Genomic DNA, 20,861 nt, shown 5'->3' on the forward strand with positions numbered 1-20,861 from the left:
ATGACATCTCAATAACAACACATTAACGTTTCGTAACTAAAATCGTGATCCAATTCGTCATCCATAATTCCGTTTCCTATATTCATTGTGTTCATTGCACTATTTATCCGAACGCCTGTTCAAACAGCCAGGTTTTTAGTTTTCTTTGAAACACCATTAGCGAAGGGGCTGATCTAATGTCCATGGGAAGGGCGTTTTAACCTGAAAAATTTCAGGGGGGCGGGGGGTTGAACCCCTAACCCCCTCCCCCCAACCTGGCTACAGGCCTGCTGCCTGTGTCCAATGGTAGTAGGAGGCCTATCCCTCAAAGAATGCCATTCTTGACTCTCGCCTTCAGAAAGACATCATGTGAGGAGCACTTTGTGCCTACACAGGGCGCCACTTCTCCCTTGGTAACCCTCCCCTCTTTCCCTCAACTATGCGTGTGGGTGTGTGTGTGTATCATTTGTTGCTGTTCTGATACAGACAAGGAGCAAACAGGGCGATTCTGTGCTTCGCCTGTGCCTGGCCGGCCTCTTCAGCACTCTGGCTATCTCCTCCTCAGCCTTGAAGGGCGGTCGCGAGGTATTATTTATAGCCCGCCGGCCGGCTTGCCTTCCTGGCGCGCGCGCGAGGGAGAGAGAGCGAGCGCGCGAGCGAGTGGGGGGCGCACCCCTCGCCCCTCCGGTGGGAAAGGGGCGGAGCCTGCGCGGCCGGGGCGTGTGTTGCGTGAGTCCACCGAGCCCAGCCCCGGGCGAGCCGTCCACCTGCAGCCATTTGCCGCCGCCTCACCACCGGCCGAGGCCGCAACACCTCGCTCGCGGAGAGAAGACGCACCCCGCGGACGGCGACGTCGGCTCCGAAGGCGGGATGGAGGAGGAGGAGGGTAAAACAAAACCAAAACAATGCTCCCAATCCAACCCACCGGCTCAATGGCTTTCCTCGCTTTCCTCTTTCCCAAGCGGTCCTTTTTCGGCGGGTTGGCGCCCTGACTTCCTTCTTCCCTTTGGAGATGCGCTTCTGAGGCGGAGGAAGGCCAGTGGGTGGTCTCCTTTGGGGGGAAATGGAGAGCCCTCGCCGCCTCAGAGCCACTTCTTTGTTCTTGGCGACTTGGAAGGGTTTTTTTCGTCGAGAGGGGGATTGTCCCCCCTTTCCACACGTCGCAGAGAAAAGTTACTCCCCTCACAGCATTTCCCAGGGGTGCTGGTGTCTATTGCAACTTTTGCTTAACCCCTACGCCTGAGTCTGGCTGTGCAGTATCCTCAGCTGCCCTTTCACGTCTTGCCTTTTGGAGCACTTTCTTTCTTGGGAGGAGGAGGAGGAGGGCTGAGTCCCAAATCTCTCCCCGCCAGCAGTGACTAAAACTATTCATGCCCTTATCAGCTATGGCCACTGTCTGACTAACTTTGCTCCCACAAGGGAAGTCAAGGAAGGGGCTGATTTGAGAAGGACCCAATGCAATCCACCCATTTAATGTAAATAAACCCACACCCTCAGAAAAAAAAGAGATCTCACCCTCCCTCACACTCTTTTGCTTACTTCCACTCATTTAAAAAAAAACCTCTAGGAAGGTTTTATTTTATGTATTGCTTCAGGTTTCCTTGTGTGTTTGAGTGCTACAGAATGAATGGAGATCCATGTGTTACATAAAGATAGTATAAAGAGGCTTCTCTCATGGGGACCTGCAGCTGACAAAGGGAGCTCACCCGCACTCTCCCTGGAGTCAAACCTCCGACCTGTTGGTCTTCAGTCCTGCCAACACAAGGGTTTAACCCATTGTGCCACCGGGGGCTCCTACAAAGATAGTAGTAGTAGTAGTAGTAGTAGTAATAAGCTTTATTTTTGACCTTCCCTCTCTCCCCAAAGGGACTCAAGACAGCTTCCAAAGACAAAAAATGGCAAACATTAAATGCCATGTACAATAAAACAGGTTTTTTTCTGTGTCAGGAACAAACTTGAGAAACTGCAAGTCGCTACTTGTGTGAGAGAATCTGCAAGGATGTTGCCCAGGGGATGCTTGGATGTTTTGATGTTTTTACCATCCTGTGGGAGGCTTCTCTCACGTCCCTGCAGGGGAAGCTAGAGCTGAGATTGGAGCTCACCCCGCTCTCTGGATTTGAACCGGCAACCTGTAAGTCCTCTCCATAGGCTAACATACAAAAGTAGGTTTTTAGTTGTTTCTTGAAGGAGAGGAGTGAAGGGGCTGTCCTGATTTCTTTAGAGAGGAGTTCCAGAAGAAAGGGCCATGGAGAAAGCCCCCTTTCTTGTCCCTTTTTGAAACTCTTTACTACTGGTAAGGTAAAGATAAAGGTTTCCCCTTGACATTAAGTCTAGTCATGTCCAACTCTGGGGGATGGTGCTCATCATTTCTGAGCTGAAGAGCCATGACCTTGGAGATGCCTACAGACACCTCCAAGGTCATGTGGACAAATGAGCAATAATAAGCAAGTATATAAAATTAAAACTATCATATTAAGTATAAGATAAGAGAAAAAAAACATACAAGATACACCATTAAAATACTACATAAACCATTAAAATGTTACATAAATCAATGGTGAGATGCACCCTTAAAATACTATATAAAATACTATAAATGAACAACTTCTTGCATAGTTAAAAAACCAAGACAAATTCAGTATTATTAAAACTTAAGCAAGAAACACCCTAGATATAGACAACCACACAATGATCAGATAAAAGTTTCCCCAGAACAGTTGATTGCAATATCAGAAATTAATCTTGCCCAGGTTTTCAAAGCTACCAGAGCAAAAAAGAGATACCCCATGAGTAACCCTATAGTTACAAAGATGTGGTTACTAATTTTAATTTCCCAAGGAAAAGAAAATGAGATGTGTATGTGCATGTGTAAACACACTCCTGTAGCCAAATGCAAAGACCTCCACAGATTTTGAACCACACTTCTAACAAGAGTTTCCTGAGTGCAAGACCCTTTTCACACAACACAGTTGCAGCCCTGTGGTCCCACTTTAATGACTATGGTTGCATCTCAGACTACACCACTAAGTCTGTATAATACTATAATTCCAGTAAAGTGTGTATTCTAGCTGAAAAATCTAAAGACCTCATGAAACTATAAAGTCTTCAGTTCTATACTATACAGCCACAATATCTAAAGTGGAATAATAGTATTCTATATCTTTAGTTTTTAAAGGCCTCTAACTCGTCACATCTGCATATTGCTAGTTGTTCTGTTGCTGTAGTCCGCTCTTTACTAAGTTGTGGATGGGATTGGTTCAAAAGTTCACTTGCAGAGAGAGAATACTGTCAGTGCATTGAAGAGACCTGTATGCCTAGTTGGGTGTGCTCAGGTTTATTGATTTCCAAAGATTTGGGCACACCTAAAGCAATTTAAGGTAACGTTGCACATGTGCCAACCACAAAGGTTAGAGAAAGTTAAAATATTCTGTCCAAAATATACTAAAGTAAAAATGTAAAAGTAATTATTTCTCAAGAGTATGGTTCCTTTGCTGCCCTTCATTTACAATTTGGTAAATGGAAACTTTAAAAGTCACGAATAAAAACTCATACATCTAATTTAGCATGTATTTTAATACCTTTTATTTTCTCCAAGGTGCACAGGACGATGTGCTTGATTCTGTTCCTCTTTCATCCTGCTTGACAACAAATCTGCTAATAAATGGAAACAGTAATAGAGTCCAGGTCACCCAGAGAACTTCGCAAGAATTCAAATCTAGGTCTCCGCAGATCATGTTTACAGCTCTTTTTAGTTATATATCTTCCTAGGGCTGGTGAAGTAAATGCTGGTGCCCCCTCCTTATGTCATAAACAGAGAATGGCTGGATTGGCAGGTGAATCTTACTTTAGTATTGGGACAAAATAGCATCCCCCACATCAGGAGCAACAGCCTAGTCTAAAGTGCCCAAAACAGACAGTATTACATGCATGGGTGTGTCCCTTAACAATAGGGAATTGCTGGTGACTTTAGAGGATTAGCTGAGATGCTGCTATGAGCATCTTCTGCTTCACAGTAATGAAACATAGATGTTAGCACCATCTATCTCTGCAGGGCTGGAATACCTGTCCTGTAGTATAGCATAGCACAGAAGGCCATGTCCGGGCACTGAAACAAATACAGTCAGTTTCAAGCATTAATTTGCAGGACTGCTTTTTGAATAACATGAGAATTTAGACCCTTATAGTGAGATAGGCCTACAAGATGCCTCTAAGTTTGTGATCAATACCAGATTCTCAAATGCTTCTACATACACTCTGTGTTTTCCCCAAGTATTATTTTTCAGTGGCCCAACTTAGCAAGACAAATTGCAGTACGACTTAGAAACCTTAGCTGATATACAGCAAATTACCCAGAATCTACTAGTAAATCCAGCTATCTTTTGCACATTCCTAGTATATACCAAGTGGCTGCATCTCTTCAGTTTTCTGATTGGTAACTTCTCCAGCTGTGTTTGTGTGTATGCAGGTCGCAATTTAGCAACTATGGTCCCCCCCCCCCCCGATGCTAGTGTCAGAAATAGCGTTGACAGATCAGGACTTTCTCAATCAGCACTAAATCCTGAGACCCTTGGGACAACAACTTGTGATGTCACAAGAGGGGTCTTGGTGATGTTGGAAGGCGATGTTACAAGGGGCAGCCCATTATGATGCCATTGAGGATGATGCAGTAAACATGAGCCACAGCTAAAACACCAACTCTAATACATGAGAAGCAACACATGTAAGGCAGTGCTCTTGCCCTGAGGACTGGAGAAGTGTGGGTAGGCCCTGACACCTTGCAACCCTAGTATAATGTGCACCTACTGTCTTCTAATTGATAGATTTACCAGGGATTTTCCTAAATGGTTGAGTGGCTAAGTTGAACATATGTTCATACTGAAGTAACTAAGAATGGGCTGTTTTTTGGAGGTGGCCTTTTTGTTGACTTCAGAAAGGTACACACTCAGCATCCCTTATCTGGAATTCAAAAATTTGAAATATACTGTCTGAAATCAACATGCAAGACACAGCTGCCATAAATAATTTACATACACGATAGTTTTTTTCCAGTTTCAGAAGGAAAAGTAGAAATGTTTATGTTTACCACACAGGTTTTGACATCCACTGAGATATGCTGCTAATTCAAATAAGAAGCTCTTCTGTTCCTTTCCTATATTGAATTTGGTTTAATTGGTTTAATTTTAATGAATGAAAAAGTGGCATCACAAGCAATTCTTGTAAAATAACATATATTTAGTGCATAGTTCTTACTTTGTTGATTAAATACGTATGTTATTCTGAAATATTATCTCCTATTGTTCCTATTTTTGTGGCAGAACATCCTAAACTCTGCTTAGTTGGGTTCATTGGGACTAAGATGTATAAAACTGTAGCCTTTATAATCCAACAACAATACTAATACAAGACTTAGATTGTAAGCATTACTAAATCTAGTGGCTGTACATATGTGCAAATCAAAATATAAAGGAGAGCAAAACTTTTATGTTTCTCTACCATTAAAAAGCATTCACCTTCACAGAAGATTGACAGATAGACCAATCTTGTGCATGTTTATTTAGAAATAAATCTTACTCTGTTCAGTAGGGTTCACTCTCTACTAGGGTATTTAGGATTGCAGTCTAAAATATTTTCCAAAGCATGACAGCTGTAGGTAATTCATCTATTTGTATAGGCAAAAGGCATGCATTGTTCAGTAAGTTAAATTGTGCAGGTTATGATGAAAAGGATTCTGGTTTATCCTGGATTCAGTTATAACCAATCTCATATAATGTGTTTGTGTATGCATCAGGTGTTTCATTGATTATTTTCCCCTTGATGGTAGCAGAAAAACGGAACATTTGTTGAAGGGGTTTTTGTAAACCTGGACATTTTTTTTGTAACCTGGAAATTATTAGGCCACTTCTACATGGCCATATGCAATCCAGAGTATCCGCTTTGAACTAGATTACATGGGAGTGTAGTCTCATTTAATCCACTTCAAAGATAATAATCTGGATTATCAGATTCGATAATCTTGATTATATTGCAGTGTAGAAGGGGCCTTTGGGAACAGTTTTTGCCTTTGAATTTGTTTTGGATATCTTGGTGTATGGATTTTACCTAAAACATGTGACGTGGAGGGGGGCAACCATTTAGAGCAGGAGTGGGGAGTTTGTGGTCCTCCAGATGTTGTTTTGGACTACAACTCCAAGCATTCCTTTCCATTGGCTGTTTGGCTAGTACTGATTGAGGTCTCGGTCCTACAACATCTGGAGAACTCTTCAGTTCCCAACATTGATTTATCTCATTGTTTTGCAGACTGTGCTCCTCCAGGTGTTTTGGACTTCAGCGCCCAGAAGTCCCAGTCAGTTTTCTAGCTGTTATGAATTGTGGTTGCCAAAGTCCAAAACATCTGGAGGAGCACAGTTTGAGAAACGCTGATCTAGCTAAAGCAGACCTGGAGTCAGCCCCCTTCTACACTGTTATATAATCCAGATTATCATAGCAAATAAGACATTATCCACTTTGAACTGGATTATATGAGTCTACATTGCTATATAATCCAGTTTAAAGCAGATAATCTAGATTATATAAGGCAGTGTAGAAGGGACCTCAGATCCTGGAATCACTGTAAGAGTAAAATGGGAGGGACATTTTACCTGTGGCAGTACAGATGAAATTGTATACCCCACATAAGCTACCTGTTGCCCTCCAGATGAACTACTCCTACCAGCACCAGTATGGACAATACACTCCAGTATTACTGGAGTTAAATGAGGCTTTAGAGGGCCAAGCCTGTTTATACTATCTTGGGTTCTGTGACAGATGAACATGATTAACAATGTAATAAAAAAAAGAGAGAAGTACTACCTGCTGGGAATTTCACCTTTGCAAGCCTCAAAATGCTCGTAAGGACTCCTCTTATGAATCAAAAGCTTTTACTTGCAGTTTCAATGTATTTTCATTAAGCATCAGAAGTTTAAGTATTTACATTAAATGGCAAAACCGTTATTTTTCCCCTTCACAGGTACTTAGTTCTGCAAATTATTAAGCACAATAGACTATTCAAACAATGATCATATTTTAATTTTAATACAATAAGAGCTTTAATTCGCCTGTGATTCTGACAAGAGACATTTTAGCAGATGAGTTATGTTTCTTTCATTGAAAGCTCATGCTTGCCCCTAAGTATAAGCTACAGTGTGGATCAGATTATAAAAGTGACCTTTTCTATGTAAGCTTAATATAGATTCAAGTGCCACAGAGGTTGATGTCTTCCTGGAGGGATGTTACTGTACTTTGAATTGTAGCTATTCATTTTAAAAGTACAATTCAGTGATCCAAAATCAATGATTCCAGGCTGTTTTTCTTTTCATGCGGCACTTGTGTTGTAATTTTGGTTCCAAATATTCACTTGAAGAAATTTAGCAGATTTTATGTGGCCTAAAAGTAAAGGTAAAGGTTTCCGCTGGCATTAAGTCTAGTCATGTCCAACTCTGTGGGGTGGGGGGTGGTGCTCATTCCCATTTCCAAACCGAAGAGCCAGTGTTGTCCGTAGACATCTCCAAGGTCATGTGGCCAGTATGACTGCACGGAGAACTGTTACCTTCCTGCCAAGGTGGTACTTATTGATCTACTCACATTTGCATGCTTTTGAATTGCTAGGTTAGCAGAAGCTGGGTTTAATAGTGGAAGTTCACCCTGCTCCCCGGATTTGAACTACCAACCTTTCGGTCAGCTGTGCTACCCTTATCTGTGGCCTAGAACAGCAAAATCCAAGTTGATCGTGTTTGCCATGTATTCGCTTCCATGGAGTGGAAGCATTGGGGAATTTCAGTCTTAGCAGCACCCCAGAACAAGGGTAATGTAGTGATTGGCTTCGGGATTAGGACTGTGAGACTGGGTGTCAGATTCCTGCTCAACCAGAGAAATTTACTTGTTGACCTCAAAAAAGTCATATCTTTCAGTCACAGAGGAAGTAGGTAGCTAATGTTGACAAATTTATCAATAAACTTATCAATAAATCACTATGATAGGCCTGGCATAGGCCAGAGTCTTTGTTGTTAGGTGTAAGGCACCTAACAACAAAACAGCACCTAACAACAAAACAGTACCTCCCAAGGGAAGTCAAGATAGTTGCAGCCTTCTTGAACTTCCATCAGGTGCTAAGACTGTACTTTTTTCTTCAATTTGTAGTCCTTAAAATTGGGTCATTTTATTGATTGTATCAGGTTTTTAAAAACTGTTTATATAAAAGACTATGTTAGTATTATTTAGAAGTATTTTTTACTTGTTTTAGCTATTTTTATTGGCTATACATCAAGACACAACAACATTATCTCATTAGTCCAAATGGATTAAGAGGTAATTGAACAATACTTGAATTAAAATGAATTCTAATGGACTAGAAATGTTTGGTTCAGGGATCTGTAACACATTCTACAATGTATATAATTAAAATGACATTTTTATTATTATCAACATGGAATTATTGCACATTTCAAAGCCCTTTCCCTATTGTGGCTTTGAAAATAGTAGAATAAAATAGTCTATTTTTTAAACTAACAGTATTAAAACTATATGATCAAAACAGTACATGCAAACAAAATACCAAGTTTTAGAGAGAGAAAAGATACTACTGCTGCCAAAAAAGCACTATCGCTCTTTGGTTGTTACCTTGGATGCTGAAGGCACCTGAAAAAACACCTTAAAGATCTTAATATATTGGCAGATTAATAGAACAGATGGTACTTTAGATACTATTGGTCCTATGCCATATCATTTTGAATTGAGCCTAGAAACAGAAAGCCACTGCAGCTGTTTAAGTTCTAGCTACATAGAATCTCAATGTCTAGCTTCTTTTAACAGCGTAGTAACCTATCTTAGAATTAACTGTATAATATCATAATCGCTTTAAATAGTTCTCAATTTGCTATTGCTGTTTCTCTCCATTGTGTAGCTGTTTGTTACCATGAATAAAAAGACACAGAGCTCTGAAGCCATGAATATTTCCACAATTTGTGTTGGAGGTAATGTGTTGGTATTATTGAGTAGCTGTTTGCAGCTGGAAACCCAAGGGCCAAATCTAAAGAATATCTCAGACTCTTCAAAGGCAAGGAAGATGTGAGAGATAGTGTTGATGTTGATAGGATGGGTGAGTCTTTTAATACACATCCCTTCTTCAGTGTAGATTGTAAAACCAGTTACTGGAGAGAAAACACAATGGGATTTAGTTATTTTGCAATAGAACTGTGTTTGATATTACCATAAATGTAGCATGTAAAGATAGGTCTGTAGAACTGAATCTACAAGCTGAACTCAGTCATCTAGGAGCTTGCTAAGCCTCCTTGTCTCACAAGGTTTTCTCACTAAGACTGACAAAAGCATGTGAGCTTCTTCAACCTTCATACTTAGATGTTGGGCTGATTTGATTGTGTGTGCTAAAGTTGTACAGATCTGTTCTAATATGTACAAATCATTATAATGATATAAACAGTTCAGTAAACCAAACAATGTGTGGAAGAAATAAATCATCAAATCAAACTTTATTTATATCCTGTCCCATCACCCCTTGGGGACTCGGGGTGGCTTGCAACATAGATGGCAACCATTCTGTGCCACACAAATACATTTTTGTTGTCAGAAGCAACTTGAGAAACTGCAAATAGCTTCTGGTGTGAGAGAATTGGCTGTCTGCAAGGACATTGCCCAGGGGTTTCCCAGATGTTTGATTTTTTACCATCCTATGGGAGGCTTCACTCATATCCCTGCATGAGAAGCTAGAGCTCAACAGATGGGAGCTTATGCCGCTCCCCGGATTCAAACTGCCACCCTGTTGTTTGACCAGTTCAGCCAGCACAAGGGTTTAACCCATTACACCATTGGGGGCTCCATACAAATACATAATAAAAACACAAATAATTAATATAAACAATTTAGCATAACTAAACAGAATAAAAATCAATAAAACATGATCCACAGCAGCAATTAAAAGCAAGATTAAAAACCAGATCGATAGATTAAAAACCATATCCATCATTAACGTCCTATCCATAAACCATTCATTGTGTGGAAAGCCGGATATTCAAACGTTTGATTTTCCATAAATGGTTTCTCAAGGTAAATTCATTCTATTTCATTCTCCACTATAATTCAAAGGATTAAGTCTGTTGTTAGCAAAATGGTGTTTAGTAAGACTTCCGGTGAATGACAAATTTAACATCCTATATTTCATTAAGCTATCTTGTCAATTAAATTTCTAAAATTGCTATCACATTAATGCATTGGGATTGTTATTGCACATTAATTCAATTTTTCATGCTTATTAGACAAGCTATATTTTATGTGCCAGATTTTTTTTTTTGCTTTAAGCTGTCTAAGCTAAATGTTTCTATCTGCGTGGGATTTGTGTCTCGGTAAAAGTTCTTAAAGTATTCATTGAACACTGAAGTGTGGAAAGCTACAGTAACTCACCTGAGAGTAATCTAAAACTAGGATAGTATCAAATAGCTGCCAAGGCCTCTCTTGCAGGAAACTTCCTACTGAGTAACTGCATATGCTTCAACTGTCCCGATTTGGCAATTAGTCCTCTGTCATTATGTGTTTAAAATGCCTAAGTTTTCCTTCTCCCCTCCCAGTTTCTCTTTGTCCTCAGCTTACTTCAGTTGATGCATATGGAACTCACAATGAAAAAGTAGTTTACTTTCAATTAAAGCTGTGGGGGCCAGGGTGTGTGTTTGTGTGTGTGTGTAAAGGAGAGGACCTGAAGGTGGACAGAATCTTGATCTCCCCATTAGCCTCAGGCAAATGCCACAGCCTGTTGCTATTCCAAACTTGTGTATTCAGTGGCATTAATAATCTTCACTTTATGGACCACCATCTGATGTTGCTTTGCCACGTGCATCCTATTTTCCTGCTATGAAATGATAGAGATATGTGATTGTGCCTACAGGAGTGGGCCACTTCATTATGCCAAGATGAGGTTAAGACAAAGATTTTGGACCATTTTACAACTTCCTGGAATGATTTTGATTTTAAATAGATTTGATAGAGCAAAGACACCATATTTTTATTGCCCAAAGCATTCTTCTTAAAGAACTTCAAATAATTTTGAAAAACAGAAGGCTAGTTCATTCTGCCTTGTTAACATTCTCTGCTTGGCTTTGGCAAGAGATTCTTTCCAAAACATTTGTGCCATTGGGGAACCATTTTTGTATCAGCTTGTATGCCAAAGTAGCTTAATGCATGTACTACAAAACTCCTGTACATTATTGAGAGGCTTAAGGCATGTTTCAAGATGCATACTTAAATAATATATGGCATACAGATTACAAGATAAATGCAATAATATCTTTGGAATGGTTCTGTTTAGGATGATTGCTGGCCAGGACTTTTTAGCTTCACTGCTGTCATCCCATATGCCTTTTAGCAAATACTCTGTCCTGTGGCTTTGTATCACAGAGCGAGATTAATAGTGGTAGATAAGCTGATTTTAGGGAAAGGTTTTCTACTATTAATTATTTTCTCATTGGGGAATTCTGAAGACAGGCTGCAAATATAAAGTAGAACTTAATAGCCAAGGGGGAACATGTGAGAAACACGAAGGGAGGTCTCTGTGTATAGGTGTTACTTTGCTAAAGCTAGAAAACATTGAGCTGAAATGGTGCGAATAGGAGTGCTTGTTATTTGTATGATGCATAATGTAAATCTATAGGAATGGATAACGTCTGTAGAAAGGAAAGAGAAGAGTACATTTTTCTCTACAGTAAAGAAAGTATAGTGTCGAGGAGAGTTATAGCTCCTAAGATGGAGGAGGAGACATCAGAGCATGGACTAGAGGCCAAGGAAGGCCAACATCCATGCCTTCTGCCCCCTATAATGTATTTTGGGGGCAAAACAGTTTGTGTGTGGAATGTGACCCTCCACCAGATGAAAGCGTAATGCAGCCCCCTAGCTTCCCACAGTAGCCCATCCCATCTTACAGAACACTTAAGCGATAGAATTTCCTTTCAAATATATCTTGATGTCTGTCAACTCATGCTATAGAATCATGGGAGTTGTGGTTTTACAAGGTTTTAGCCTTTTCTGCAAAAAAAAAAAAAAAGTGTTTGTGCATCACCAGGTTATAATTCCCATATTTTATAGCATTGAGCCATGTCAGTTAAAGAGGTGTCAAATCATCTTAAATTACTTTAAAAGAAAATTAGCCAAATTAATGTAGGATGGAAAATATAAATAACTGCTAGTCATGATGGCTATATATGATGGACTCTAGTGCAGAATGCCTGAGAATGGCAGTATGTATCTGAATATCAATTGCTGAGAACATCAGTGGTAATGTGCAACTGTTCACATGGCCTGCTTATGTGGTCTCCCAGAACAGAATCCTTGACTAGATAAGACTGTGGTCTGATCCAATCCAGATATCTTGATGTTCTTAAATACTTTCAGGGAAGATACAGGAATATAGTTTGGAAAGTACTGCTCCAAGCAACAATTCAGACATTTATGTTTTTGTAATCCTTAAAATTATTTTGCCAAGGAAAGCTTCAGCTTTGCTTTTGTTTGTTAAGATGCTCTTGTTTCTCAGTTTGTGAGCTGTGTACTGCTGAGAACACACACCTTCATTGTAATTCGAGGGGATACTTGAACATTGTCTAGCATTTATTTATTCTTAGGATTGTATTATGTAAGAGGTAAGGTAGAACAACATAACCAGAGTGACAAGAAAGTTAGCACAAGGCTACATTCACTGTAGCATTAGTAGAATAAGACCAGGCAAGCCTCATGCACTCTTTCCCCTTTAGCTCTGCCAGGAGATATTCCAAACTGTTTGTTTCCATTATTGACTAATTAGTTTTGTGTTATATTTCAATCTGACAAATTATTATAAATCTTAACAAGGGTTATTGGAAACAAGCCAATGTCAACCATCATTTTCCACAAAGATGCCTTGTTTTCACTAGCCATAATTAAGAGTAATTAATTTTTTGGTTTGATGCCATGTTAATCTGTTCGTTTTGTGGTCACATCATGGGAATACATCTATCCAGAACTACTGCGGCCTCTGCTTTTTCATTACATGCAAACATTTTCATTGTGTATATGTTTTAATTTCATACTTCTTGTATATGATAGATTTTTGTTTTCCTTTAAAAGCTTACAAAGAAAGCAGAACCTGACAAGGTTAGGGAGATAATGGTGTACCCAATCACTATACATTAGTGTGATCCCATTTGACACTTTTGGTCCATATGACCAAAAGCCAGCATTATTATCATTGTTCATTTATATTATTCGAAACATCAAAATAATTCTTAATGTTGTTGGATGAATTGTTATTTTCCAATAGTTTGGAGTAGTAGCTCCATAGGGAATGGCCCTAGTCCAGAATGGATCTAAAGTCCTGAAATAAGCAAGGGAAAGAGTGCGTGTTGTTAATTGTGCTTATCTTTCAGGTAAGCATATGGGACATTTATGGCTGTGATCACTCATGTGATCACCTCTAATAGCAACTTCACACCAACAAATTCAGTAGCCTTGAAGTCTCTCCAGTGCCTGTCTGAAAGCAAACACTTCAAGAGGGATGGGAGGCGGACCTTGTTGATTGCATTATGATTGAACCTTTATTTTTCTGAAATATTGGCTGAACAGAATACACTGTAGAAAGAAGATCTGTAACAAAGCTCTTGACATAGCTATAGTGATTCATTGAAACCTAAATTAAATTTTGGAAGCTGAATTGTGTCTAGGCACCAGGACAGTGGCATTGCCTTTTAAAACAGGCACCTGTGCTCTGAAGCATTCTCTTAGCACAGAAATTGTACAAAAGACTACAGTTAGAGAAAATAAATATAAATATAATAAATAAATATAAATAGAGAGAAAATAGGAGTAAAAAAGTTCCCATTTAATTATTTAAATATAATACAGAATTTTAAATCTTGGCTTGTTCTCTGTCTGCTTCCTTTTATGTTCCAATTTAGAACTGAACAGCTTCCAGCTGTGCTCAGTTAAACCGCTAGTGAGAGAATGACAAAAGTACTTAAAAGAGTAGTCCTGTAGATGCTTATTCAGCCATAAGATTCACCCAGCGTAGTGAGACTTACATGTTGGTAAGTGTGCGTAAAGATTAGAGCCTTTAATTTCATATGATGGAATCTGGGCGACAAAGAATAAATCTTTTTTCTCCTCATTTTTCTCTTATGATGCTTTTGAGTTTTTCTTTATCTAAAAATGTTAGCTGAGCTTGTTAAGCAGTTTCGTAAGGATCATGGCTGTGTTCCTTATGCTTCCTTGTCTTCAAATTGAATTTTCATATGTATATATATGACAAGAATAAAAAGTTGGAATAAAGAACTGAAGCAGTTTCCATCTATTTTAGTAGAACTTTAGGAAAGCAACTTCTGTTTTCTTTTTAGGGCAAAACCCAATGAATCAATAAACTGTAGACATAGTCCATGTATTTGCACATTTGCCACACGTGTCAGTGACAGGATGCATATTTAATATCACCTGTAATACATTGTTTTGGAAGCCACTTTAGGTGTCATTCTGGGAGAAAGGCTGCATACAAATGCTACAAATAAATATAATTGGTAGCTTGTAGATTCCATGTAAGCGAGATGGTAGATATGCCTTGGGATTGAACTTTAAGGAACTTCTCTAAGTTGCTGAAGTTATAATCAAGATAGATTTGACACTTTGGATAGCTCCTTTAAAGCACAGAAATGACCTGGAGCAGATTCACTTCTGCATGGATATGGAAGCTATCAATGGCCACTGCTCAGTAGCAAATACTTTTGGCTACATCCAATGTACCGCCAGTTTTTGCACCTCCTGCTTCCCACTTATTCCCCTCCATTTCTCATGAATTTTTTTTCTTGGGGTTTGAAGCCTCGTCAGAGAGGAACAAAATAAGTTGTAGTGGGCTACAGTAGGTGTGAGAGATTAAAGGAGGTTATGTGTTCCTGCCATTCATAAATAATGAAATAATGGAGCACACATTTGTTTTTAACAGCGTGTACAGTATTATGACCACAAATTAAGTTTCTTAAAGGCCATTCAGCTTAACAGTCACAGTGTTCCTGATAATAAGTAGTAACACTTTCTGTTCTCCATTTTCACTGTAAAGTACTAGTTCTATAGATTTTTTGAGTTGCCAGGCTACATCTCCCAACAGCTTTATCCCTTTGCTAGGCAGGCTGGGGATGAAGGGGATGAATTGCAGCCTAACAAGAAAGCTGAGCCATCTGATCGCTTAGGATGAGAACATGAGTTGTAGCCCAGATCTGGGGATGATGAGAGTGGCAGCCAGACAGATTTGGCACTGATGGAAGTCCAAACTTGACCAGGTCTTGGATTGATGGGAGCTGCAGCCCAACAGCTGTACGATTTTATAAAAAGTCCCATTATATGGATAGGCATTTTCTAATCAGATCATTCATGAAATTGAAAAGCAAGAAATTTCTATTTCTAATAAAAAGCATTATATAATGTCTTACCTGAGCAATGCTGGGCATATATATGCTAGTATACATTAAAGTTTAGATTGTTGCATTGCTAGAGCATGAATCACTACAGTCAGCCTGTTTTTGTTTGGGAATGGTTATAGTTGGAACACCAGACAAAGCTGGTAAAAGGCATTGTGTCTCAAGTGACACTGCTGGATCAAGAAGCTCCTCCAAGCAATGATATTTTTTTTACTAGAACAGGCTGCACATTCAGTTCCTTACACAAGGGCCATCTCTCCCCAAGGTTTTGAGTTTTCTGGAATTGAGCCTTAGTATATTAATCCAAATTTAACTCATTACTGGCTGTTAATCAGTATCTGCACAGCCTCACCTGTCTCAGCAATAACAGAAATAAAATTGAGTGTTCTCAACCTATTAATGACATTCCTCTCCATATTCTCTGATGACCTCATTCAGTGGTTTCATGTAGATATTAAAATGCATAGGATTTAAAATGGATAGGTGTATGACATTAGAGCTCAGAATATCTCCATGATACTTTCTGAAACCAACCTTGTATAAATGGAGTCACTGACACCCAGCCTAACAACTCAGTCCAGTGTTATTAATTAGAATGGTCGCACCAACTAGAGGAGGGTACAACAATTTGTTTTGCATGAGTCTATTATTTATATTCTGACTTTTCTCTCTAAAAAGAGACTCAAAGCAGCTACAGAGAAAGAAAAGATTCTGTCGCATTTCTTACCCCAATCCTACATGAAGTTGATTAAATGCAATCTAATTTTGTCCCTTGAATACAGTTTAAACTGAGGCCAAATGAGAAAGTAGGAAGAGGTGAAAGAAACTGGAAAATTTAAAAAGCAGTCAAAAAGTGGAATATTGTATTGGGGCTGTCCTTGATAAAGTGGGACAGTGGAATGACATAGTAGTAATACAATAGTAGTAACCTGGCTTTTAGAAGCAGTACCTATACCTAAGAGGATTAATAGGACAACACAATCCCATTCTGTTGAGGGAGAGGATCAGAGAGGGGATAGATTTAACAGCTCTTTGCTTCACTGAACTAATCCAGCTATTTCCCTATCGATGTGACTACTTTAACAGTGGCACCTCCAAACTAGAGTTATAAAAAACACTGGCTAACATACTTATACTCAGCAAAACAGTTCAAACACTCGATGGAAAATTAGTTCAGAGATACAAGATTGTTCACATTTTGAACAATTTTGTAGAAACGTCTTGTACAAAAGTCAGTCATCAGTTAAGAAGAGGGAAGGAAATTAGTCACATCAATTTATGGCAAAGATCGACTGATTTGTGATGGTGAGAAGATCTTGAAGATATTTCATAGATATTGTGAGGAGTTATTTAAAAAGAGCCAGATCCCAAAGGAAAAGATTGATGAATGTCAAATCAATGTCACCTACAAGTGCCAAAGAAACAGTTGCAGGAGAATGAATATTTCAGTTAAAGAAATATTGGAAGCGAATCTGAGAGCAAAGTCAAACAAATCTCCTGGACTGGATAGTTTCTCTGCAATTTATTAGAAAAGATTGAAGGAAGAATTATGTTGCAGAAATTATTTAATTCAATTTTAAAACTAAGAAAATATTGGAGTCTTTGGAGATGACTGCAACAACTTCAGTACCCAAACATAATCAAGATATGACAAAAACTAGCAATTATAGACTAATATATTATTAAATAATGATTATAATTTTTTGCTTTGATTCTGCAAAAATGTATGCATGAAGATCAGGCTGACTTCCTTCCAAAAAAAGAAATGCAAAATACAGTAATCTAGGTGTGTTCTAAAAATGATAGAAGATTTGAAAAAACACAGTAAGAGGGAGGCAACCTTGATATTTATAGATTTATTTATTTATCGTGTCAGGAGCAAGCCAAACAGTTGTATTGCATTTTTTAACAAACAAACAAACAAAACACAACGTTTGCAAGCTTTGTAGTTGATTAAATGTCCTTTGACCAGTAGCTGGCCATTTGGAGTGCCTCTGGTGTTACTATATATTTATATAGTGGTGAGATATACATATATATACTGGAAAAGTATTTGACAATCTAAATTGGCATTATCGATTTGCAGTTTTGGAAAAGATGGAATTTCACAGCAGTATTATTGAACAAATAAAAACAGTTTATAAGTCATTATTACTGAGTATTTTTGTTAACTGCAAATTAATGAAAATGTGTAAAATTAAATGAATTAGGCAAGGCACCTTATTTTTACATTTGAAACATTCATGAGAAATATAAGAATAGAAAATGAAAGGACAAACGATAAACATTTAAATTAAGAACTTTTGTGGGTGATTTAATGGTAGTGACAGAGGATCTTTTAGAAAGTTCTGAAGTACTGTTGAACAGCTTTGGAGAGTGGCTGGCTTCAAAATAAACAAAAAACAAAGATAGTAACAAAACATGTGACAAGAAGACAATTCCATTTTAAAATTGTAAAGATATTTATCAAATTATATATGATAAGGCAAGAAACTTGGAAATAGATTTAAAGTCCTCTAAAATGATAAACAAAGGCAAGATCTTGGACTACCAGATCTGGATTCACATCTTGCTTCTTGTGTGTCGGTCCCATGTGTAATATGAATGTCATGGTGCTGATTCATCTCTACCCTGCCACATTTAGCCTGTTTAGATGAGCCTCCAAAGATGAAAGACTATTTCAGTTAGAATAACATGATCTAGTATTCATCTGACACACTTACTTGTGACATGAAATGAAGAAGGTTCACGTTGACTTTAAAAATATGTTTTTTAGTCATGCAGTTCTAAGAATGTGGAATAAATGTAAACCAAAGTTATGTTCAAAAACACCATTGTCTATTTCTATACAAGAAATATTTTATAGATAGATAAATAGAAAGAAGGAAGATGAAGCAAAGATGTAATGATTTTCGAAGGGATTTAAGACACAGAATGAACTCTCAGTCTAAAGTAAAGTACAATGTTGTCATCACACATAGGTGAAATAAGTTTTTTTGGTTTTGAAAAAGCAAAGATTGAATTTAAAATTAAACTATATGTGGGTAATGAACACCTAATTAAGAAAATGTATAAAATGCTTCTGAAAATGGTTAAAACAGAGCAAATTAAAGATTACATGGTCGAGTGAGCACAAAATATAGGCAATAATAGTGGGAAAGGATGTGGATGGGAGGATTAAAGGAAATATTTTGGTATGACCTCTGCTTTGACACTTTACCTAGATCTGCCAAAATGTGTAAGTGTTGTAAATGTAGACTACATTAAGGGACTTTCTTCCACATTTGCTGGATGTGCAACAAGGTGAAGAATTATGGAGTCATATCCAGAGGCTACTACAAGATATATTCAGAATGAACATAAAATTGAAATCAGTTTTATCTTTTGGATGTACCTGATAAATGTATTAAGATGTCAAAATATTAAGTGCTACATTACATGATTCTGGCAGCTAGAATATCATATGCATGACACTGGAAAAAGATGGTGATACCAATAATAGAGAAATGGATAGGTAACGTTTTGCCCCTGACATTAAGTCCAGTTGTTTCTGACTCTGGGGATTGTGCTTGTAATAAAACTACCTTTTTAGCTGGCTAGGCCGAAGCCTGCATGGCAGTGTTTGGCCTCCTGGTTGTTGAGCAAAGAAGGAGGAGGAGTCAGGCTGACTCCTGATTGGGTGTAACAATCAGGGGTGGAGTCAGCTGAATGGAGGGAAAGGAGCTGTCTTATCTGACAGAAAGGAGAAGAATCTGAGTTTGAGACAGAGAAGGATGTAGATTTTTAGAGCAGGGAACTGACAGAAAGGGAAGAGCTTTGAGCTAGTCTCTAGGTTAGGGAATAAGGTGAAGACATTGGGCTAGAGCTTTGCTAGTTTAGAGAGAGACTAGTAAAGGAGAGCTGCGTCTTATTGAGCCTAAGAGAGGTCTCAAAGATACCTTATAACCCTGTGTGAGAGGCAGACTGAGGTCTGTGCTCTGTGTAAAACTGTGTCTAATAATAGAACAGTTGGTTAAAGGGACTTAAGCTGAGAAAGCTATTCTGTCAGAGAGAACTGTTTGATTTAAGCAACCAAGTTACTGCAACTGCATCAAGATTTTGTACCACTCATTCCATCGAGTTGTTGTTATCCTCAAGTTAAAATAAACACTTTATTAGCTTACTTTTAACTGTTGTTCGCCTCAGTCCATTCGTTTCCCTCAAAAGTCATTCTCTCAATACATCTTTTATTCTCCAGTCAGCCATAGAAGTCTAAAAGCTCAAACATCCTTTTACTTTAAAATACAAACACACCCATTTGGTTCCTCAGGCCGGCAATCCTGAGGTGGTGGCAGCTATATTTCTACCAAGTGCTTCGGTCACTTAGGCTCAGCCTTTTAGTTCCACGATATATCCAAGGGCATAGGTGTGATCGTGGTGTCCACCCTGCCCGGATATCCCTTTAAAATTATTATAGTGCTCATCTCCATTTCTAAACCGAAGAGCTAACATTGTCCCTAGACACCTCCAAGGTTATGTGGCCGGCATGACTGCATGGAGTGCCATTACCTTCCTGGCGGAGTGGTACCTATTGATCTACTCATGTTTGCATGTTTTCGAACTGCTAGGTTGACAGAAGCTGGGGCTGACAGTGGAAGCTCATGCTACTCCCTGGATTCGAACCTGTGACCTTTCGGTCAATATGCTCAGCAGCTCAGCACTTTAACGCACTGTGCCACTGGGACTCCTAGAGAAATGGATAATGAATGATTTTTTAATGATTAAAGAGTCAGAGAATGATTGAAAACCTTTATTTACTTTTATTTAATAAAGAGGAAGATATCATACCTGGAGTTTTTAATATTAAAATAATCTGTAAAGGAAAGATAACTAGAAGATCAATATATGACATATATAAACAAAAAGAGACTACTACAGTACTTGAATTTGTGTTTTCAGATTGTGGGGAGGAAAGCCACAAGTTAGTTAATATGTATTCTCTGGAGAAATATAGTGATCGTCTAATGTATTTGTTTAATTTGTGTTGTATTTGTGTGTGTTATATAGTGTCATGTATATTATAGTTTGTAATGTTGATTGTTGGACTGTGTTGAATCATAACAGCAACTATCACCACTTCTAGCTTCTCCTAAGGAAGGTTTTTTTTTCTTGAGACAACATCCCTCTCTGGACTGCCTGGTGGCTCTGCTTCTGCAGCTAAAGGATTCAAAATAGGAAAGCCACATGGGGATCAGTCCCATTAGTAGAAAGAAATATTAGCGGGATAAACCTTTGGACCGTTACAAAAATATCCAAACCACACATTGTGGTGATACCTTTATTGGGCTATCTAAAAGAGCACAAAATTCATCACACTAGATGTCAAAGCCAGTAGCTTCTTTGTCAGACAAAGATGATAAAAAAACACTATGC

At 38.5% G+C, this 20,861-nt stretch overlaps 1 protein-coding gene across 1 annotated transcript in view; it reads left to right on the forward strand.

The window, feature by feature from the left end:
• The first annotated feature begins 651 nt into the window (after positions 1-651).
• Positions 652-20,861, forward strand: part of GADL1 (glutamate decarboxylase like 1) — a 117,799-nt gene continuing 97,589 nt past the window's right edge. The window contains exon 1 of the mRNA XM_060781876.2: positions 652-865. Within this exon, the coding sequence (XP_060637859.1) occupies positions 850-865 (16 nt within the window). The 5' untranslated portion in view covers positions 652-849. The remainder of the gene's footprint in view (positions 866-20,861) is intronic.

This window comes from Anolis sagrei, chromosome 6 (assembly GCF_037176765.1).
Source record: "Anolis sagrei isolate rAnoSag1 chromosome 6, rAnoSag1.mat, whole genome shotgun sequence".
Taxonomy (NCBI): domain Eukaryota; kingdom Metazoa; phylum Chordata; class Lepidosauria; order Squamata; family Dactyloidae; genus Anolis; species Anolis sagrei.